This window comes from Sceloporus undulatus, chromosome 7 (genome assembly GCF_019175285.1).
Source record: "Sceloporus undulatus isolate JIND9_A2432 ecotype Alabama chromosome 7, SceUnd_v1.1, whole genome shotgun sequence".
In the NCBI taxonomy this organism is placed as follows: domain Eukaryota; kingdom Metazoa; phylum Chordata; class Lepidosauria; order Squamata; family Phrynosomatidae; genus Sceloporus; species Sceloporus undulatus.
The window spans coordinates 23,767,953-23,790,292 of record NC_056528.1 but is presented as its reverse complement, the minus strand read 5'-3'; the positions used below and the strand labels follow the sequence as shown (position 1 = coordinate 23,790,292).

At 49.2% G+C, this 22,340-nt stretch overlaps 2 protein-coding genes across 4 annotated transcripts; one reads left to right on the top strand and one right to left on the bottom strand.

Moving 5' to 3' along the window:
- The first annotated feature begins 2,345 nt into the window (after positions 1-2,345).
- On the top strand, positions 2,346-18,310 carry KANK3 (KN motif and ankyrin repeat domains 3). 3 transcript variants are annotated; one of them, XM_042480029.1, is made up of 11 exons: positions 2,346-3,799; positions 9,087-9,171; positions 9,600-11,405; positions 11,814-11,913; positions 13,497-13,769; positions 14,444-14,534; positions 15,124-15,343; positions 15,894-16,036; positions 16,256-16,456; positions 16,556-16,654; positions 17,268-18,310. In XM_042480029.1, exons 2-11 carry the CDS (start codon positions 9,135-9,137, stop codon positions 17,310-17,312), a joined length of 3,015 nt encoding a protein of 1,004 aa, XP_042335963.1. In that variant the 5' UTR covers positions 2,346-3,799; positions 9,087-9,134; the 3' UTR covers positions 17,313-18,310. The 3 variants fall into 3 exon arrangements, with proteins under 3 accessions (XP_042335963.1, XP_042335960.1, XP_042335961.1); XM_042480026.1 differs by lacking the exon at positions 2,346-3,799 and adding an exon at positions 5,136-6,683; XM_042480027.1 differs by lacking the exon at positions 2,346-3,799 and adding an exon at positions 8,016-8,057.
- Positions 18,311-19,116: 806 nt separating this feature from the next.
- RPS28 (ribosomal protein S28) lies at positions 19,117-21,631 on the bottom strand. The gene is made up of 3 exons (XM_042477815.1): positions 21,476-21,631; positions 20,894-21,039; positions 19,117-19,219 (listed from the first exon to the last, which is right to left on the bottom strand). The coding sequence occupies exons 1-2, from the start codon at positions 21,560-21,562 to the stop codon at positions 20,917-20,919; spliced, it is 210 nt and encodes a 69-aa protein (XP_042333749.1). The 5' UTR covers positions 21,563-21,631; the 3' UTR covers positions 19,117-19,219; positions 20,894-20,916.
- Between the last annotated feature and the right edge of the window lie 709 nt (positions 21,632-22,340).

Here is a 22,340-nt window from a genome sequence, read left to right as displayed (position 1 = left end):
TCCCCCTCCTCCTCGTCCAGACTGCTGCGACGAAAGGAGGGAGAGAAGACAAGCGGCCGCCGCAAGCCAATAGGAGCCCGCCAGTGCCGCCAATGGAGGCGCGCGCTGAGGGGAATGGGGCGGGACTAACGGCCGCCGGTCGGGCCAGCCAATGGGTGGGGCGGGAGGAGGAGGGGGCGGGGCTTCGGGAGCGTTGCCAGGGAGACGGGGAGGGAGCGGATGGGAGGCGGAGAGCGCATAGTGCGCACGCGCAGAGACGGCTGCCTTCTAAGTTCTAACGGCTGCTGCTTCTGGCGGAAGAAGAATTCGAGAATCGAAGGCGCCAGTCCTCAGAGAGAGAGATCTGTGTGATTTGTGGGTGTATTTATGCACACTGCTCCCTCCCTATTGGCTGGGGTTAGGGCACAAAAGCCCCCCCAATGTGGAAAAACATTCCACAATAACAAAAACGCCACGTTTTTACCTAAGAACGCCTCTCTAGGAATCTCTAGGTCCTCCAGCGCAACTCTGTGGCCAGCACTGCCAGACATTGACCATAGAGTTGCACTGGAGGAGCTATAGATACCCAGAGGAATGTTCTGTCTAGGAACCTCTGGGTCCTTCAGTGACACTTTGGGTTAAAGTTGGCCACAGAGTTGTGCTGGAGGACCTAGAGATTCCTAGAGAGGACATATTAGTCAAGTCCATGAATAATGAAAGCCGCAAATATGGAGGGATGAGTGTATATATTTACCTCATATGTATGCCTCATACACACACACACATATACACATCTTTATACACCATTGTGTGTGTGTGTCTCTGTCATGTATGCCTCATATACTGTACATATATATATATATATAAAACATACATATATACATCTCATTTTTATACACTTCATGTGTGTCTTTGTGTGTATATATATATAAAATATATAAATAAATACACTTCACATGGGGGTGTGCTTATATATATATACACACACACAGAGACACACGTATATATATACCTACAGATGCCTGTGTTCTCTCTGTCTCTTAGGTCTGGGTGATTTCAGAAGGGAAAGGCGAAAGGGAAGCATGTCCTTGGGTTCCCTCCATGAGGAAAGAAGAACCCCTCTTCCGTTATTAGGGCGAAGAGATGTACTCTTTACATGCCTCCCAGTAAATAGACTTTGGGGAAAAGAAAGGGGGTCTCTCAGATGATAAAAGGTCACTGATGTGTGTCTGCCCAGCCCTTCCTCCTCTTTATCCCTCACAACAACAACAACAGCCCTGTGAGGGAGGGCACTTGGATGGAGAGGCCCTGGACTCTGCTGCAGTCAGAAAATGGGTCTCCTGAGGTGTTTCCAGCCTGGTCTCCCCAGCCATGGCATCCTGGATTTCTAGATGCGGGGAGCTGCTTTTGCTTCTTGGAAGAAGCTGCTGGAGAAGGAGCTCACGGACCCTTTTTTCTGATGATTTCTCTTTTGCTCTTGAGGAATTCTCCTGGACTGGAGAGAAGAAACAACCCGACGGCGGACCTTCTCTTGCATCCAACAAGACAAAGACACAAGCGAACAAACACACATTCCCTGCACCTTTTATCCGGACGTCACATGTTTTGTTTTGATATTTGCCACCGTCTGGCTCTTGCACATTTTAAACTGCATGTTCCCTAGCGCCTCTTGTTTGCACTTCTGCCTCAGTTTGGATGTCACACATTGCATCCGCATATCCACCGGTTTTGAGACCTTTCCGTTTCCAACCACAAGTTTCCTGGTGTCTGGACGTTGTACCTCTTGAGTGTGTGTCCACCAATGTCCATATTGTGACCGGACACTTACCAGTCTCTCTAGACCTTGCTGCTTTTAACCGCACGTTTCCCTGTGTCTGGACGTTGCATTTTTGAGGCCATGGTCACCAGTGCCTGGACGTTGCACGTTGTAACTAGACATGCGCCAGTGCCTGGACATTGCCCATTTTGAGTGCATGTTAACCAGTGCATGGATGCTGAATACTTTAACTATTCACCATTGCCTGGGCTTTGCATGCTTTTCAACTCCAAGTACGAATCAGGGCTGATTCTGCTCAGCTTTCAAGATCCAATGGGATCCAGCACCTCTGGGCTATTTACGCAGAGAAGATTTGGAGTGCCATGTACCACACTTCAAGATATTGGCAAGCTGGAAGTGTGTCCAGAGGAGGGCAACTGAAATGGCGGAAGGTCTGGAAACCCCCAAGTCCTATGAAAGGTGGGTTAGGGAGCTGGGTAGGTTTAGCCTGGAGAAGAGAAGGTTAAGAGATGATATGATGTCCCTGTTTAAATATTTGAAGGGATGTCATATTGAGGAAGGAGAAAGCTTATTTCCTGCTGCCCCAGAGAATAAGGACATAGAGCAATAGATTCAAACTACAAGAAAAGGGATCCTCCTAAACATCAGGAAGACCTTCCTGAGGGTAAGAGCTGCTCTACAGAGGAAGACACTTCCTTGGAGCGTGGTTGAGATTCCTTCTTTGGAGGCTTTCAAACAGAGGCTGGATGGCTTGCTCTGGCAATGCCGCATGGCAGAAGTGTGTCTTCCTGCATGGCAGAAGTGGGTTGGACTGGATTGCCCTTTGGGGTCCCTTCCAACTCCAGGATCCTGTGACTGAAACCGGGAACCGCTTCACCTCCACCACCCCATATAGACAAAAGCAGTCACTGTCTGTGGGGTCTGAGTTTGCTTCAGATTTACACCTGGAAGAATTAATCCAGATGTTCCTCCCAAGGAAAGAGAGGAGGATGTGGGCAGAACTACCTACAAAGACAAAGAAGGAGGACAGAGAAGAGAAGAGGGGTGACTGTCCCGCCTTGCGGGGCTGTCCGGCCTGAATGGAGGGATTGTCTTCCCCAAACTGTGACCCTCTTTCAGCGTGTGAGAAACAGCCTCTGCTGATGGGCCTCTGATGGTCTGAGAAGTCGCTGCGCATGAAAATGTGCATTTTTTTCCAAAACAGATGACGAAGCTCTGCAAAAAGAGGAAAGAAAGGCCTTTCTTTTTGCGGCCAACCCACTGGACGCTTCTCTCTCGGCCCAAAATGTCAAAGGGTGACATCCATGGTGGAGAGGATAAGAGAACCATGGCTTTTCTCTTCCCCTGAAGGCAAGTCTTCCTCCAATCTAGTGGCTGCTATTGGGAGTAAAGGGAAGAGCGTGGGAAGCTGCAAAAAGCAGGATGGGCTTCCTTCCCTCAGTCAAACTTCAGCTGGGTCTTCAGGTTTCTTCACAAGAGGTTTGCCTTTGCCATCCTCTGAGGCTGAGAGGATTCGAACCCTGGTCTCTCCGGGTCCTAGTCCGACACTCAGACCATGATACCCCACTTATCTCCATGAGTTGGCTGTGCCTTAGGGTTTTCTTGGCCAGACTTCTTGGCACCTTTCTTCCTCTGAGGCTGAGAGAGTGGGACTTGCCCAAGGCCTCCCAGTGAATTTCCATGGCTGATCAGCGATTTGAACCCAGGCCTCCTGGATCGCCCTGCAGCACTCCCAGCACTTCTGGCCTTCCAAAGCAACAAACAGGCGCAGGCACACACCTTTCCAGCAGGGAAATGCAAAGTTCCAGCTGGATTTGCACTGGAATTGGGGAAGGGGGGCGTCTAGTACTCCCAGAGCCCCTCCCCTTCCCAAATTCCTCCCATTAAGCTCCTCCCCTCCCTTGTCAATCGCCCAGATGTTCTCCAAGGCTGTCTCTTGAATCCGGAGTCACTCCGGACACTGCAAGAAAGAAAGAAAAGGAAAAGAGAAGGAAAGGAAAGGGAGGAAGGAGAGGGTCTCCATTTGCAGCCCTAAAATTTGAGGTCTGTTTTGGGGTTTTTTGGGGGGTGGATGGGTTGGTTGCTCTCCTCCAGAATAGACCCATTGCCCCTGCTGTCAGTCCCCCCTGGATCAAATGGGTCTCCTCTACTGGCAGAGATGGGGGGCTTCCCAGCCCCTTTCCTCTCCTAGCAAGACCGGGTGCATCTACACTGTGGGAATAATGCGATTTGGCCTTATTAGAAGAGCCCTGGCCCCCTCCTGCAGAAATTCTGGGATGTGTAGTTTTGGGGGGCTTCTCTTGTAGTCCCCTTCCTCTAAAAGAATCCTTTCAGGATGTGTTGCTCTAAAGCTTTTGCAATGTTTTGTATTTTGAAGTGCATTTGGTTCTAGGTCATCTTGTGAGCTGCCCTGGATGGGAATAAGGCAGGTGGCTGAGCAGGGATTCGAACCCTGGCCTTCTAGAATCCCAGGCCAGCACTGTAACCACTACAACACTCTGGCTCTTGGGTGCTGGACTGCAGCTGCCATCATCCCCAGCTGAGGGATTCTGGAACTGTAGAGCCCCAAGGTCTGGAGTCAGTTGCCTTTTCCCCCAGGATCTTTCTCCACCCTTTTCTCTTCTTTCTGACTCATGGGGAAAGGGAAACAGGGGCTTCCTTTCAGACCCCATCCCTCAAAGCTGATAGGAATCAGAGTTTATTGCTCAGGGAAAGGAATGAAGTCATGGAATCAGAAGATAAATCTGCCTTTGTCAAGAGAGAGCCCCCCTCCTTCTTTGAACTTGGGTTTCCCACACTCCCAGATTGGCACCAAAAGGACTCCGCTTCCCATCAGCGATCCATTTTTGAAAAATAAAATAAAAAGAACATTTCATCCCTCTAGCATTTCTCATTCCAGAATAGCTTCCAGCACAAAGGCTAATCTGTACCAACTCTGAATGTACAATGAATCCTCAATGAGCTCGAAGGAACATCAGAGGTCACCTAGACCAACCCAGCTACTACAGTACTCTTCAGAGTCCATCATCCCCGACAGGCAGCAGTCTAATAGCCAGTACAGCAATCCTCAGAGTGCATTATCCCTGACAGGTAGCTGTCTAGTGGTCAGTATAGCACTCTTCAGGGTCCATCATCCCCGACAGGCACCTGCCGTAGTCATCGATTGCTCAGTTCAGGTCTTGCAAAGTCAAGACAGCAGCCAAGGCTTCTTGGACAGTGTCTATCCTCCTGTTATGGGGTCTCCCTCTTTTCCTGCTGCTTTCCACTTTGTTGTTGTTGTTGTTGTTGTTGTGTGCCTCCATTTGCACTTTGCAGCAACTGAGGCCAAAGGGGGAACGGGGACCTTTTAAAAGCAGCAGAGACAGTGGGAAGGCAGAGGATGGATGGGGATGGTCCTTGCCCAACTTGGACAGTGGGAAGGTATGTGTTCTATATGGCAGCCTTCCAGGCAGGTCTCCATGCCTTTTGGCCAATCTGTCCCACTGATGATAAAGGCGTGTGCCAGCCGTTTCCTTCCCTTTCCAGGAAGCCAGGCGGCTGCTTTTGGCCCTTGGCCCGCTGAGTCCAAACAATGGCTTTTTCTCTCCAGCCGGATGGGCCTCCCTGGTCATTTCCTTCCCCTCCAAGGGGGAAGTGTGGCTCCTCATCACCTTGGTGCATGGCTTCCCAATCCAGCCATGTCAGAATGACATTCAAGGGGAAATCCTCCCATTCCACCTATTCTAGGGGTTGCAATTCAACTCAGCAGGAACAGGAGGTGGCACATGGATGTTGCAATCCTCACTCATAAAAAAAAAGATCTGGGGCTTCAGCCCTGCTAGGCTTGACTACACCACCAAGAGTTGAACTGATGGTCTGGCTGCTTTGGACTGTAGCTCCCATCAGCCAGTGGTGCAGGCCGATGGGCCTTGCAGTTGCAAGCCTTGGGTGCATGCTCATTGGCTCCTCTTATTTGAAGAGCCAATGCTGGAAGGAATGCTTCATCTTTTGGATGTTTGTTTTGGCTTCTTTGCAGGAAGCACAAAAGAGGAGGGGAAATGATAAGACAATGGGAGTTTGCTTTGGTGCATTTCCACTTGTAAATTCCCATTTTTCCTTGGCTTCTAGCCCAAGGGAGAGTCTTTCCCCTTTCCCACCCTCAGTGCTTTGCCTTAGGAAGGGCTAAGTCAGGGATGGGACTCCAATGCCCAGCAGCCCCAGCCAATGGAGGAGGAAAGGAATGGATTACTTTCCTTATTATGCACTCCCAGGTCAACCAAAAAAGGGATTCAACTAGCAAGAAGTTGACGCAATTTTGTCTTGATATTCAAGAGACAGAGCCTTCTCAGTGCCAGTCTGACAATGGTTCCCAAGCTTTGGTCTTCCGGATGTTTTGGACGTCAACTACCAGAATTCCTCACTGTTGGTCAAACAGACTGGGGCTTCTTGGAGTTGAAATCCAAAGCACCTGGAGGACCAAAGTTTGGGAATCATTGATGGATCTCCGTGGGTCTGTCAGATATAATAAGGGCAGCTGCCTTTTATCCCTATGTTGAGGATCCCAGGTTCAACTAGGGAAAATTGGGAAGGAATCACACCTGAAACCCAGGAGAGGGGATGCTGCTGCCAGTCAGAGTGGACAATGCCAGGCTAATAGTTCGGCCCAGTATGTAAGGAGCTTCCTTTGCCTCTGTTTCTTGATGGGATCCCAGCTTGGACTGGGAAGCCTGAAGCCCAAGAGAGGCACAGCTGCCAGTCAGAGTGGACAGTATTGATCTAGATGGAGGCCTCCCTCCTCCATGTCAACACTGGAGGGGAATATCTACTCCTTGCCTGTTCTCCCTTGGGACCAGGCTGGTCAAGAGGGAGGATGGAGACAAACAACTCTGTTTCTGGACCTCCTGTTTTGCTTGGCTGCCCAGATGACTGTCACGAGGCACCCGATAAGGTGGGAATGTTTCTCACATCTGGTTTCTCTCCATTTCTTGTCATTGGGTGCCTCCTAGTCGCTCCTGACTTATGGTGAACCTAAGGAAAACTTATCACAGGGTTTTCTTGGCAAGGTTTGTTTAGAGGGGGTTCCTCTGAGGCTGAGAGAGTGTGACTTGCCCCAATCCATTCCATGGGTTTATGTGGCTGAACAATAGTAATTATTGGTGTGTGCCTTCGAGTCTTGCCTGACTTATGCAGCCTTCTGGCAAACCTATCACAGGGTTTTCTTGGCAAAGTTTGTCCAGAATTGGGTTTGCCCTTGCCTTCTTAGGAGGCAGAGTGGGTTTCTGGGACTGAGGAGGGATTTGAAGCCGACACTCAAAATACTGCACCATTTTGGCTGCCTAAAAGATGGACTCCAAGTAGAGTTGCCACCAGTGCCCTCTGAGCGGGTGCAACTTGCCCAACGCCAACCAGTGGGTTTTCATGACCAAGTGGGGATTCAAACCTTGGTCTCAGTGCAGTTTCTCTCCATAGGAATCTGCATTCCACCCCCCAATGACTTTTCCTACTCCACTCATGAGGCTGGAGAGGGTGGCTCCTTTTTCTCACACTCGCCTCTGTGGGAAAACGTGCCCCGGGTCAGAGGTCCGGCAGATGCGCCACCTGTTTGGCCAGCCCCAGACAATGGCCTCTTGAGCGAAGCCTCCCTTGGGGCCCATGGAGTCATTGCCTGGCCCCCTTCCAAGCCTGGGGTCCAGATCCCGACCATTTCCTCTGCTTCCTGAACCCTGGAGCCCCACTGACTCTTTCCAGTCTGAAAAGGAGAGCAAGGGGCAGAATAGTTTAAAACACAATTCTGGATTTTGTATCTAAGACAGGGCTCTGTCTGCAACGTTTCGGTCTAAAAACCAAATCCGGTCCTCTTTGGACACAGGACTCTAGGGGTAGGTATTTAATATATTTTTGTGTTGTGCTGTGTGACTTGCTGCTTCTGACTTATGGCGACCCTAAAGCAAACCGATAATGGGAGAGAGAGCCAGTGTGGCCCAGAGGTTTGAGTGTTGGACTGTTCGGTTCCCATCTTGGCCATGAAACCCACTGGGTAACCTTGGGCAAAGTCACACTCTCTCAGCCTCAGGGGAGGGCGATGGCAAACCTCCTCTGAACAAATCTTGCTATGACAGGTTCGCCTTTGGGTTGTTATAAGTCAGAAACAACTTGACATGCAGTAAGAACAACAAAAGCAGACCTATAATGGGTTTTTATTGGAAAACAGGAAAAAGAGGACGATGAGGAAGAATTCTTCCTGGAAGTGTGTCAGAGGAGTCTCCTCCTTTGGAGGTTTTTAAGTGGAGGCTGAATGGCCATCCATCAGAAGGCTTTGATGGTGAGTTCCTGCATGGCAGAAGGGGGTTGGGCTGAATAGCCGCTTGGCATCCCTCCCAACTCTAAGGTTCTATGAGATCCTCTGGATCTGGATCTCAGTCTAGACATGATCCCATGGGAAGCCAGGTAGGTCATAGCCAACACTTTGAGCTGTGCCTTGGGACAAACCTGATGATTTTGTCCAGGGGAGCCAGGGGTTAACCAGCTCCTCTCCTTCCCTTCCTTTGCTGCGTTTGGGCCTCATTTCGAAACATTTCATTCCCATTCAAGGGGAAAGAAGAGCTGGCCAGGAGGAGGAGAAGGCGGCAGGTCGGCCCTTTCCTCTTGGCTAATTTTAGAAGGTGCCATTGATGGGTTTCACCTTCTCCTTGGCCAAAACAGCCTCTCCGACGTATCCGGAAAACGGTCCTAGAAGTTGCCTAGGAAGACATAGAGAGCCGTCTCCTTTTTTGCGCCGGTATCCCAAGCACGTCTGTCCGCCTGATTCATGCGCGGGGCATGTTTTTTTTCTGTGTCATAAAAATAAAAATCCTCATCTGTTGCCTCTGCACTGAAAAGGCCTCCACCCTTCGGCCACATTCACATTCTTAAGCTCTGATTTGTCCTCAGGCGCATGGAGTGCGCTTTTTTCTTCCCCCTACAAAAGGAAAACCACTGAAATGGCATATTTATAGCTTCCAAGTTCCAAGACAAATGCAGAGTTTGGTAAAGCTGAGGCAGAAAGATTTGGGGGAGCTGGGGAGAACCCCCAAACTGCTTGGCAGAGGAGCGAAAGAACCAATTCTTTAATAATCGGAGCCAATTCAGAGATGCTTCCCAGAGGAATTAAATGAAAAGTGAGTTATTCTTGCGCGGACAAGTCAAGACTGGTGGGATTTTGCCATGTCTTAAAGGTGGGATGTTCCTGAGAATTGCCCATGTGAAGAAGGTAAAGCTTTTAGTCAGAAGAGAGAAGGCACTCTGTACATGTGCAAAAGCACTGCTGTTGTTGCCCACTGTCTTTAACATTTCTCTTTTCTCTGCCCAATAGGTGTGCGCTGTCCCTGTCAGCCATTCTGGAAAGAGGCAGCTGAAGAAAATGGCCCAACCGGCCTCCCTTGACCGAAATCTCCCAGGTGAGCGCCATTCTGCAGGTGGCCTCCTGTAAGATCCAGCCTGAAAGAAGGGAAGGTTGTTCATGGTTTTTCTCCTCCTCCTCCCACTTTTCCTCTTTTGCCCCCAGTTGTCCAAGATTAAAAGTGCAAAAGTGGTTTGCACTCAGCTAACTCAGCAGCAGGAGAAGCAGCAGTTAGAGGCTTTCCTTTCCTAAATTTAGGACGACATAAATGCCAGGCTTTCTCTGCATAAAACAGTTTTGTTGCTCTTCCTTATTAATAATTTTGGCTCCTTCTTGCCACTTGTTGGTGCAGCTCAGCCACACATGTCCTGTGAAACATTGAAGGGTGTGCAAGACACTCTTGAGCATTTCCACTTATATATTGTGAAATAAGTCTTCACTCATCTATGTTTAATAATTCCATTTTTTGTGCTGCTTGCTTTTCAGACTTGGGGGGTCCCTTCTTGTACCGCAACCAGGATCGGGACGGAGAGAAGGCCCCCTACTCTTTAGAGACTCCCTATGGCTTCCTCTTGGACCTGGATTTCCTCAAGTACGTGGACGACATCGAGAGAGGCCAAACCCTCCGGAAGCTTCCGCTGCAGCGCAAGACCAAAGGATCCAAGCAGGGACTGAGCTCATCCCACGGCCGAACCGGTGGCTGGACCTCCACAGAGTCTCTCTCGTCGGTGACCAGCGAGGACGGAAAACCCGCCTTCTCTCCCCGGACCAAACTGTGGGCCAGTTCCTCTGAAATCAGGGAGCCCACAAGCAAACAAGCCTCCCTCCCGCTGTCCCCCGCCCTTCAGCTACTTCCTCCTCCGTCACCCAAATCACGGGTAGAGAAGACTTTGTTGGAGACAAGCAAAAGACTGGAAGAAGAGCAGCGAAGTGTCACAGCGAGAGGGACCCCGTCCGCCTTTGAGACCCCCTCTAGCCCTTCCAAAGTCAACGCAAGCTGGACTTATGCTTCAGGGGAGAGTCACATCGACCCCAGCGTCCCCATAAAAATGAGTCCCTCCAATTCAGGCAGAAGCACGCCAGCTGCGGCTGTCAGTCCCGCGCACCTCCACCACGTCCGCGAGCAAATGGCGGCCGCCCTCAAACAACTGAAGGAGTTGGAAGAGCAAGTGAAGGTCATCCCTGTCTTGGAGCTACAGATTTGCAAACTGAAGAAGGAGAAGGAAGAGCTGGTGTCCGGCACATGGGGTAAACGGGAGTCCGATGTGGGCGAAGGTGAGATCTTCTGCTTCCCTCCAAGATCGCCCAAAGGAGGCACCATTGGCATGGATGGAGGAGGATGCCAGGACATCCATGAGGAGCACGCTGAGGCAGAAAACATGGATGGGCCTCCAAAGCCAAGGACGAGCAAAATTGCGGGGTTAAAGAAACTGACTGAGAAATTGTCCGGTTCGGAGAGAGCCGGGAAAATGGGAAGAGGATCAACCCGTCCTTCAAAAGCCGAAGAGTCTTTGCACAAATCTGTTGCCGTTGGAGAAGAGGTGGACATGAACGAGGCCGTCTTCTATTACCGGTGCCAAAGGTCACAGCGAGAGGTGGCTGTCGGCCGAGAGCTGGAGACCCAAGACGCAGAGGTGTGGGTGATGGAGTCCTTGCTTGGGGTCTCGTCTGAGGCAGAGAAGGAGCTCCAATTCCTTCAGCAGACTGTCCAGCACCAAAGGGAGGTCATTGCCATGCTGGAGGGACACTTGAAGGAAGCCACGGATGAACTGGAAGAGCTGAGGATAGAGGTTTGTGCCAGGATGCCAAGGAACCAGCTCGACAAGGAGACCATGGCGCGGCCGGAGACAGTGGAGGCATGCGTGGATGCCGTTCCGGTCATGCAATGCCAAGCTGTGGGCAGACACACGGAAATGGTGGACAAAGGTGTCCACTGTTCCCCACATGTTGCTTGTGTTGGCGTGGGCTGTGACTTGCAACAGGAATGTCTCACATCTCTCCGTTGCTGCGATAAAGCAACGCAGATGGAAACGGAGAGGGAATATGGAGCTTCTGGAGGTCACATTTGTGGTCAAGAACCAGGTATGGACACGGATGCTCCAGAAGATGGAAAACTCAGAAAGCCATCCCAGTCTCTTGAGAGGGAATCTGCCAAACAGACTCTGCAGATGGAGATTTCAGGACTGGATCAGGAACTGTGTTTGATCTCAGAGCCCTCAGGAAAGGATGAAGAGACTGTGCTTGTCATACAAAGAAAGACAGAAAAGAGTTCGGAACACATTACAGGAGCGGGTGAGCTACCGATTGCAAATATGGTTTCTGAGGCCACGTTGCTATCCACTAAAAGCAGAATGGTCCCATTATATAGCGAGGGCTTAAAGTTGAGTTTGGGCACCCATGGCTTAGTTCCTGGATCTGTTTTCGGTGCCCTCTGTGCATGGGCAGTGAGCGCTTCCTTCCCCAGTGGGAAAGAATATACCATTGAGTTTCGGAGCTGGTTGTTAAGTGTGTGAGGGGAAGGTCTCAAGCAAAGAAACTGACGCTAACTTTTGAGAGAGAAACCGGGACATTTGAAAAACAGCTGCGATAGTGGGGTGGCAGGGGATTAATGGGGACTGTCCCTGTCAAAAGCATAGTTGAGGGGTATGGAAGGGATTTCCTCACATCTTGTGCCACTCATTGTTCCTGTTTCCTTTCCAGGAGGCCTCAGATCGATCATGAAGAAGCAGGACAGCCTGGCCAAGATGGAAGCAGGAACTGGGCGGAAGACCCTGCAGTTTGTGGGAGTACTGAATGGCGAGTACGAAGCCTTCCATTTTCTCCTCTTCGGTGTCTGGGAGGTGGGGAAGGTTGATGGAGTGCCTCCAATGCCAGTGGGAGTGCTGAATCAGCTCTGTGTTATTAGTACGAACTTTACAATGGTTTTTATTTGAGGGGCTGAACTTCCCCCTCCAAAAAGAAAAAGAAAAAAAGATAGGTTTAGTAGATTTCAAAAATTTTCCCAACAAAAACTTTAATTTATTGAATTACTGCAGAAATGCTGTTGCAAAACCTTCTGGTCCTAAGCATTTTGGATAAGGGACACTCCACCTGCAGCTGTATTTAAATAACAATTATTACTATTAATTATTGAACTATACTGAATAATATCAGGGACTGATCTGGTTGCAGTCGAACTGTAGGGCAGAGTTGTAAGACATAAATATTAGCTCTGAAAAAGGGGAGAAAAAGGAAGGAGTATGGCAAGCCTAGATAAGTTCTTAATTGTGATTTCTTTTATTGCACTGGCTTGTTCAATGTGTTTTTAGACTGGGGTGGGATTCACATATGTCTCTAGATCAGGAATGGTCTGGGGGGGGCACATGTGGCCCCTGGACCACAATTTTGAAGGCCCTAAAGCCCCCCACCAGTCCTCCCCAAACCCGTTCCTGCAACCTAAATTAAACTGCAGTGGGACCAAATGTACAGCTGCCCTGTAGAAATAATGCATTTAACTGCTTTAACTGCCATGGTTCTATCCTACAGAACTGTGGGATTGGTAGTTCGAAGAGGCACTAGAGCTCTTGGGCAGAGAAGGCTAAAGACCCTGTAAAACTGCAAATCCCAGGGTTATGTAGGATGTAGCCAATGCACTTAACAGTGGTGTCAAACTGTCTTATTGCTACCGTGTGGATGCACCCTTAGACCTGAGTGCAAGACTGTGGCAATAATGATGATGATGATGATGATGATGATGATGATGATGATGATGATGATTTATTTATAGCCCACCCAATCACAAGGAATCCGGGCGGGTTACAGCAATAAAAATACAGAGAATACAACAAAATAAAATACAATAAAACAAGATAAAAGAGAGCAACGTTAGTCACAGAATTCACAGCTAGACCTGATGGATTTGGGCCTGTCTTTTTCACTTCCTCCCAGGTCTGATGATGACAGTTGGCATGGAGGGAGGGCTCTTCTTCTTGAGGCAGGAATTTAATTTTAATTAATTTTAATTTAATTCTTCTCATTAAATTTAAGAGAATTGGTGAACAGAGTGACGTGAGTCACAGTAAACGGGGAGGGGAACTAAGTAGGGAAGGCCTGCCGGAAGAGATCAGTCTTAAGAGCCTTCTTAAAGGCTGCAAGAGTAGAAATGTGGTGGATCTCCTTTGGCAGGTCATTCCATAGCTTTGGAGCAGCAGTGGAGAAGGCCCTCTGGGTAACTGAGGTTAGTCTAGATTTTTTTGGCTGAAGTAGATTCTTCCCTGAGGACCTTAGAGTGCAGAATGCAGACAGTACAGAAGAAGGCATTCCTTTAAGTATTCTAGCAAGGGATAAGAGCACCGCCGAGTCTGCTCTGGGGGCTGCCTGACCTCCCCCAATCTCTCATGGCAGGTATGAAAGCACCTCAAGTGAGGAAGAGGAGGAGGAGGAAGAAGAAGAGGAGGATGTGGAAACGAAGAAGCGGTCCCCTCTCAGCTCTGAGACAGACACGGATGGCAGCACCGACTCCTCTGATGGAGATTTTGCCACCCGCACAGGTGGCCCCAGCAATTGTGACCCAGGCAGCACCTATCTGGATCAGGGAAAGCTGGGCTGCGATCCGGAGGAAGCAGCAGAAGGTGGAAAGAACCCCGTTGGAGTGGCCGACCCCACTGTGAAAGAGAAGTAAGTCTGGCAGTTTGTGTTCTTTGCCATTGGGGCCATTCCAGTCAAAACACCTGAACTGAATTGCTGTTAAGGAGGTAGGATCACAACACACAGGCCTGTTACAGACTGTCAAAATAAAGCTGCTTCGGGTCTCTTTGGAGGTATGCTGTTTAAATGATGCATGCATCCTAAGAATCCAGAAGCTGCACCAAAGCCGCACTCCAGTGCTTAGGAATGGAGTGTGGCTTTGGCGCGACCTCTGGACTCTTAGGACCCATGCATCATTTAAATAGCATACCTCCAAAGAGACCTGAAGCAGCTTTATTTTGGCAGTCTGTAACAGGCCACAGTTACACAAAGCGATGCTCCTTGGAGCATGCTGCCTTGTCTGATGGGACTTCGCTGGGGCCTAGTTGCTTGCAAAGAATCAAAATCAACAAGGGAGGAAAACTCCAGTCCGTCAGAGTCACAGTAGAATGTAAAATGGAGGAGGAAGGGAATAATTATATTATCATATTAACATGTTATATGATATGATAGTCTTCTCTTCAACAAACTAAACATTCCCAGCTCTCCAAATTGTTCTTCGCAGGTCTCAGTTTCCTATTGTGTATGCATTTGTACAGTATATCCCTACTGCTGCACACAAAATTCATTCGTATGTCTGACTCTGGGCTGCTCTCCTCTGGCAGATTTGAACTCAGTCCCCGGATGAGAGAAGCCTGTCTCCTATTGCGGAGCCATCTTAGCCGTGGCGGAGCTGCCCCCAAGAGCAAAGAGATGGTGAGTAAATGGGGCAGAGAGGGGAAGGAGACTGAAATACCCCAGGCATGGGGCATAGAAATTGCACAGTGGGACCAGCTCTGTCCAGCAGTCTATGGGGCATTCCAAACTTGAGCTTGACAAAGCTCCTTTTTTAGACTACAACTTCTGGAATCCAAATAGTGGTTTGAGTGGCAGATTAGGACTCTGGGAGACCAGGGTTAAAATCCCTGCTCATCTCCCACCCTGAGTGATCTTGGGCAAGCCACACTCTCTCAGCCTCAGAGGAAAGCAATGGCAAATCCCCTCTAAAGAAATCTGGCCAAGACAGCTCTAGGAGGGGAATGCCATAAGTCAGAGCCAACTGGAAGTAACATCACAATGGAGACAGTGTGGTGTCATGCTTTGAGTGTTGGTCTAGGACTCCAGAGGACCAAGGTTCGAATCCCTGCTCAGTCATGGGTATCCCCTGGGTGATCTTGGGCAAGTCCCCTCATGCAATTTGCAGGAAAGCTTTCAGGAAGGGATTATAAAATCTTGAGTGTTGCATGGTTTCTCCAGTTGAATCTATGGAGGCTCATGGTTTTTGGGTTCCGTTTTCGGTCTCCAGCTCTCTGCCACAGGCCTTGTACTTCAGGAGTGGTTCCGGGTCTCCAGCCAGAAGGCCTCATTGGCGGATGAGGTTGCCGACCACCTCCTGGCTTTTGCTGAAATCTCGCCGGCCCTGCTGTCCCACGTGATCAACCTCTCCGACGGGAATGGGAACACAGCCCTCCATTACAGCGTCTCCCACTCCAACTTTGACATTGTCCAGCTTCTACTGGACACTGGTAAGCGGCTGGTCTTGGAAGGAACGGGTTAAATATGATGTCATTACAAGCTTGGATGTAATGCCAGACAAAAATACTGCATTGCCTCTTCTCAGGGATAAGTCCATAACAAGGTCACATTCCCAAAATGACATAATTAGCTGTTATAACGCTATCTTCTTTGTGTTAAACAATTGTATTTATTAACTTTTCTTTATTGAAATAGTTATATGTGTCTGTGCATTCAAGTCACCTCTCGACCCATGGCAACCGCATGAATTTCAGAGGGTTTTCTTAGTCAAGGAATCTTCAGCGGTGGGTTTTGCCAGTTCCTTCCTCTGAAAGGCTCCAGCATCTAGTGTCTCTCATCCAAGTACTAGCCAGGGCAGAACCTGCTTAGCTTCCAAGATCAGAAAGGATCTGATGCCTTGAGGATATTTGAAAAAGTACATAGCACTGCAGTATTTACCCCACATTGGAAATAAAGGAAGCCCCTCCCCATCATGTGGCTGGTTTGGGAAATCAGAGGAACGCACCTGACTGAATTTCTGCCTTTGTCCCAACCTTTCAGGAGTGTGTAACGTCAACCATCAGAACAAAGCTGGCTATACTGCCCTGATGTTGGCCGCCTTGGCATCAGTGGAGCAAGAAGCCGACATGGCCATCGTCCAGAGACTTTTCAGCATGGGCAACGTCAATGCCAAAGCCAGTCAAGTGAGATATGTCTGGGGCTAGAGGGAGGGAATAAACTTGCCCTTATAACAACCGGTAGCTCTGCTTTGCTGGGAGACCATCCTGCCATATGGAGGGGGGAGAAAAACAGTACTGAAGCTGGGAAACTGACCCATGAGGAGGGCCAGATTTGGCACCACTTCTAGAAATCTTAAATTTGGACCCCCGTTTTTCTTTCACTTTGTGGTGCATGTTTTCCAGGCCGGTCAAACAGCCCTGATGCTCGCCGTGAGCCACGGGCGGCAGGAGATGGTGGAGGTCCTCTTGGCGTGTGGGGCGGACACCAACCTCCAAGACGAGGAGGGCTCCACTGCGCTCATGTGCGCCTGTGAACACGGGAGGGCAGGAACGGTTCGGCTGCTTTTGTCCCAGCCGGCTTGCGACGTCTCCATCGTGGATCATGTAAGCCAGGGGGAATGTTTTTGCAGGCCCTGGAACCCCACAAGCCTCAATTTTCAACTCATCTTTGCCTCAAAACGTTCTTGCTCCCTTTCACTCCAGGACGGTAATGATGCCGTTTCCATCGCTCTGGAGGCTGGTCACCGGGACATAGCTGCTCTGATCTCCACCCGCCTCACACACTCGCTTGCACTGACCCTGGTGAGTCAATCCCATTCCCCCAGGAATTCTGGTTTTACTGGGAATTGCTTGGCTGAATTTCATCAGCAGCAAAACCTGGGCTGCGGAGACTTCAATAAGTGTCTAGATCTGATTTAATTTATATACTAGACTCAAGTTATCTCACAACACAATTAGAACAAGGTGCAGCTTTAAAAAAACTAGTTATACTTTAAACCTTTATAAGGTATCTGCTAAAAACAGGATCTGTTTAAGTGTAAGGCTTGGCACTTACATTTCAAAAAAGGCCATACATATTTGCACATTTTAGTTGAATACAGTCAGTTGGTGTACTGATTCAAGCACTGGAGTAGGACTCTGGGAGATCAGGGTTCATATCCCCTCGGCCATGGAAATCGACTGGATCATCCACAAGTCCATCTGGGCAACACACCTTGCCCAGAAAACCCCATGGCAGGTTCTCCTTAGGGTCGCCAGCAGTCCAAGTGTGTTCTTTCCACATTGCAAATTTTGAACACATTTCTATGTTGGTTGGCCAATGGCCATACATATGTCACAGTTTTCATCTACAGAATGTCAGAGGGTATGAAATATGTTCTAAAATAAGTACTTATTTCCCTCCCTCTGCTTGCAGGATGACAACGGGAAGAGTCCTTGCAGTGACAACAGACCACTTTAAAGCCTGGGCCAGAAAGTGATTTGAACGACGGATACTCACATCAGAATTTTATATTTCACTATACTTCCTTGGACTCTCAGCATTAATGGATCTCTTTACTAGTCCTTCTCTATGGAGGACAAAGGAGGCAGCTATATTTCTCCTTCCTCCTCTACAACCCCAGAAGCTACACTTTCCACTAAGGCCTTAAGTCCTCATTGAGGTCCGTCAACATTACCAATTCAGACTGGACAGGAAGGCCTCTCCTCCTACTGTTTTGCCACCAAAAACACCTTGTGTCGCAAACTAGAGTTGGTGGGAGATCAGAGACTTTGGTTAGAACAGCGAAAAGAGTAAGGATGCAACCCTACAGAACCCAAAAGAACAGCAATACATGTTTTAGCAAACTTTAATTCAAAACTAAGATGATGCCCATGTGAAATGAAGCAACCAGGTCAAGTAAGCCTTGCAGAAGTAAACAAAGGCACGTCGAACCCTCCTTAGACCTCCTGAAGGCTTCTTCCAAAATGGATCCAGGGATGCTTTTTCCTTCCCCCATTCTCTACTTTTCTTTCTATTTCAATTATAGTCAATAGAACTATGTTTTTTTAAAGGGGGGGGGGCTGGTAAGGCAGGCTAATTTGCTTCCCTCTTTTCTCAGTTTAGATGTTCACAAATGTCAAGGAGAACTCTGGTTAAAAAGAGGTTACACAAAGAAACCAAGCACAAGGGATCAGGCACGATGCCGGTTTTTGTATTTATATATAAATTGACTCAATTTATTATTTCACAGAATAAAAAGCTCTAACACTTGAAATGTTTCTTGTGAAATTCCAACTTTAAGGAGACAGGGAGACAAGTTTGTCCCTTAGTCCCTCAACTTAGTTGGGGGAAGAGGCCAAGGAGGGTATATGAATGTTCAGTATTTGGCTTATCCCCTCCTGCCTTTTTCCCAAGGTGTGATCCAAGGCAAGCTGCTGCAGGCTCTCCTGGCTTGTGTGTCCTTTCTCATTCCCACCTTTTGCCATTCAGAGGCTGGCCACAAATCTTAGGTCCAAAACACACTGCAGAAATAATCCAGTTTGAGATTATTGTAGTTTATCGTGGCACCAGAGCTCTCTGACAGGTGGCCAGATGTCTCAGGAAACTACAGTTCCCATAATCCCCTAGCATTGAGCCACGGCAATTAAAGCCAACGATGGGAATTACAGTTTTCTGAGATATTTAGCCTTCTCTATCAGACTGTTCTGGTACCACAATAAACTACAATTCCCAGGATTCCCTAGCACTGAGCCACGACAATTAAAGCTGTCTCAAACTGGATTATTTCTGCTGTGTGTTTTGGACCTAAATTGGCCTGATAGCTATTTAGGCAGAAATATAGGATGAGTGACACTGATGGCATTCATGCAGAACAGATCCAGGGGTCCCAGTAGATCACACACCCAACACAAATCAACAGTCAAATAGGAAAAATTCTTCCATCACAAGAGCTGGACAGTGGTAGAATACACTGCCTTGGAGGGCAGTAAACTCCTCCGTTGGGAGTTTTAAACAGTGGTTGGGTGGCCTGCATTACCTGTATACTCCTCCCTGGCAGGGGTTAGACTATATAGCCATTGCGGTCCCTTCAAACTGTAGGATCCTACAACTAAAGCCTGACATCACTCCACTGACACAAAATCCACCAGCTCTTTCTAACTACAACTCTGGAATACTCCAACCAGCACCACCACTGAAACCATCGTAAAACATGGGTGACTGGGACTATGTAAATCATCCCCAAATGGCTCTGTCTTGGCAAATCACGCACCACACACCAGAATTGTGTTAAGAGAGCCAAACCAACTTTATTTCAGTCACATCCAGCTTTCAACATCGCAACCCAGACTTCACAAGCAGGTCACCCAGGACAGTTCTGAATCCGTCTAAGGAAAGGGAGGAAAAACAAAGGAAGAAAAAGAATTAAATTGGTTTTAGTTCCATGGTCCATTCACCGCATGTGTGCTTTCAAGCCGCTTGCCAACTTAATAATAATAATAATAATAATAATAATAATACATTTTATTTGTATTTCCCGCTTCTCCCGGTGGATCGAAGCGGGATTACAACAGAGTATAAAACAACAAGACAATATACAATATACAAATTGTATTAAAAATACAATTTGCCATAATATCAACAATAATTAATCAAAACAATTTATAAAAATAATATCTATCTACAAAACATGCAATGTGCCAGTCCTAATTAGGATATTGATTTAATTTCTGCAGAGGGGTAGACTTTAAAAAGAGTTGGGGGGATATGCTAATTGGAAGTTTTTAATGCCTTCTTGAAGGTTTCCAATGTAGGGATGCAGCGTATCTCTTCTGGGAGGTTATTCCAATGTCTGCGGGCCATGGCCGAGAATGTTCTATGATGGGTAGATGTTAATCTTACCCTGGGATGCTCAAGTAGATACTTCCCAGTTGTTCTGAGAGTGCAGGGCGGATTATGTATGGAGAGGCGTTCCCTCAAGTAACTCGGGCCCAAGCCATGTAGGGCTTTAAAGGTAATAACCAACACTTTGTATTGGGACCGGAAGCTAATTGGCAGCCAGTGAAGAGATTTTAGTACCGGTGTTATATGGTCTTGCCTTGAGGATCCGGCGACCAATCTGGCTGCAGCATTTTGAATTAGCTGAAGCTTCCGAACTTGGTACAAAGGCAGCCCCATGTAAAACGCATTACAGTAATCTAAACGAGAGGTTACCAATGTGTGTACTACTGTTTCAAGGTCCTTTCAGTCCAGACAGGGGCACAGTTGGTGTATCAGCCGAAGCTGGTACCAAGCACTCCTGGCCATCGCATCCACTTGAGATAATAACTGTAGGGATGAGTCCAGGAGTACTTCCAAACTGCGAACTTTGTCCTTTAGGGGAAGTGTGACCCCGTCCAGGACTGGATGGTAAATCCCTCTGTCTGGACTTGGGGTACCTAGCACAAGTACCTCTGCTTTCTCTGGATTCAACTTGTGTTTGTTTTCCCCCATCTAGCCCATTACTGACTCCAGACAGGCATCCAGAGGAGAGGTGCCTTCCCTAGTCACTGTATCAATCGGAAGCATAGAGAGATAGATCTGGGTGTCATCAGCGTACTGATAACACAGTGCTCCTTGTTTCCGGATGATCTGTCCCAGCGGTGTCATGTAAATGTTAAACAGCATGGGGGACAGAATGGCGCCCTGAGGGACGCCAGATGTCAGCTCTCTTTTACGAGAGCAACTGTCCCCCAGCATCACCATCTGGAACCTTCCCGAGAGATAGGATCGGAACCACTGGAGCACAGTGCTGCCGATACCCAACTCTCTCAGGCGTTCCAGAAGGATACCATGGTCGATGGTATTGAAGGCCGCTGAGATGTCCAAGAGTGCCAACAGGGCCACATTACCCCTGTCAATGCCCAGGGTGAAACCATGACGGGCAGAAATCAGATGCGTCTGACTTCAACTGCCATGAGCCCAAGCCAAGCAAGACGGCCAGGGATGATGGGACACACAGTGCCAGAGACCCCCTGGAAAGCGCACTGAGGTTAAAGGAGGAAGCCGTGGGCTATACTCACTGGGGCGGCTTTGCGAGCGTCGCTCAGCGCAACCTCCGGGCTTCGCGCTCCGACTCCAGAAGCGTCAAGACGTCTCCTTCCCGGACGGGGCCCTTGACGTTGCGGATGATGGAGCGGCTGGTGTCGTCCATGAACTCCACGCGGACCTGAGCCGATGAGGGGGAAAGAGGGCAGGGGGCGAAAAGGTTTAATTTGGCACCGCTTTAACTCTTTGTCTGCCTCTCTGCTATGGAATTCTGGGAGTTGGAGTTTGTTGTGGGGCAGAGCGGAAGGCTCTGTTCCGCTCTGGGCCCCCAACAAAACTACAACTCCCAGAATCCATAGCCTTGAGCCAGATAGTTAAAGCTCTGCTCTGGGCCCCACAACAAACTCCAACTCCCAGAATTCCATAGCCTTGAGCCAGATAGTTAAAGCTCTGCTCTGGGCCCCACAACAAACTCCAACTCTCAGAATTCCATAGCAGAGAGCCAGGTAAAGAGTTAAAGCGGTGCCAAACCGGGTTATTTCTCCAGTGTGGATGCAGTCTCCTACTGCCCCTGAGCATGTGCAGAGTGCAGCCCCAGTGAACCCTTCTCTGCCTACCTGGGTGCACTGTCCCTGGGAGCCCGTCCGGCCCAGCACTTTGGTGACTCGGGCCAGTTTAATGGGCTGCACGCGGCTCGTGTCCATGGCGCACGCAGAGAGACAGGCCGCGAGAGAAAGGGTCACGTGGCCAGGCCCCGGCTCTTATATCACCTCGGGAGGCCACGCCCACTCTCGCTGAAACGTCGCGAGGCTTCGGCCCTGCCCGCCTCGCACCTCCCGTTCATTCTCACGGTGTGGACTTCAGCTCCCAGAGCTCCTGTCCGTTGGATAAGATGGATGAGGCTTCTGGGAATCGAAGTCCAAAAGGAGGACCAAAGTTTCCGCCTATCGCGAGATTTCATTGGTGTTCTCCGCAGGACATTTCCCAGAATGCACCGCGCGCAGCAGGTTTCCCACTTCTGGTACCCGAAAGGTCTTTTTCCCGGCATGTCGCGCGGCGGCAAAGCTTATCCCTGAGCCCAACCTCCCTCCCAGGGTTCCTTTCGCCGTGACGCGGCTGCCCGCTTCCCTCCTTCCCGGCAGGCCCCGCGGCCCCCTCGTCCTTGACAACAACAGAGGCCAAGATGGCGTCGGCCACCAGCCTCATCCGGAGGATTCGCAACTGGGCGTCCGGGGTGAGGAGGGAGCCGGGGGCGCCGCGCGGACGGAAAAACCTCGCTGTCATTAAGGCAGCCGCTGCGAAAGGCCGGGTTAAGGAGACGCTGCAGCTCCCTCTTGGCGCGTTGTCAAATAGAAAGCGAGGCCACGCCCCTTGTGGGCGGGGCTTCTCAATACCTTAGTCTCTTACCTGGACGACCGCAAGGGGTTCTGGGAATCGTAGTTCCCTCACAAATCTGGCTGGTTTTGCCCTTAAAGTAACCTT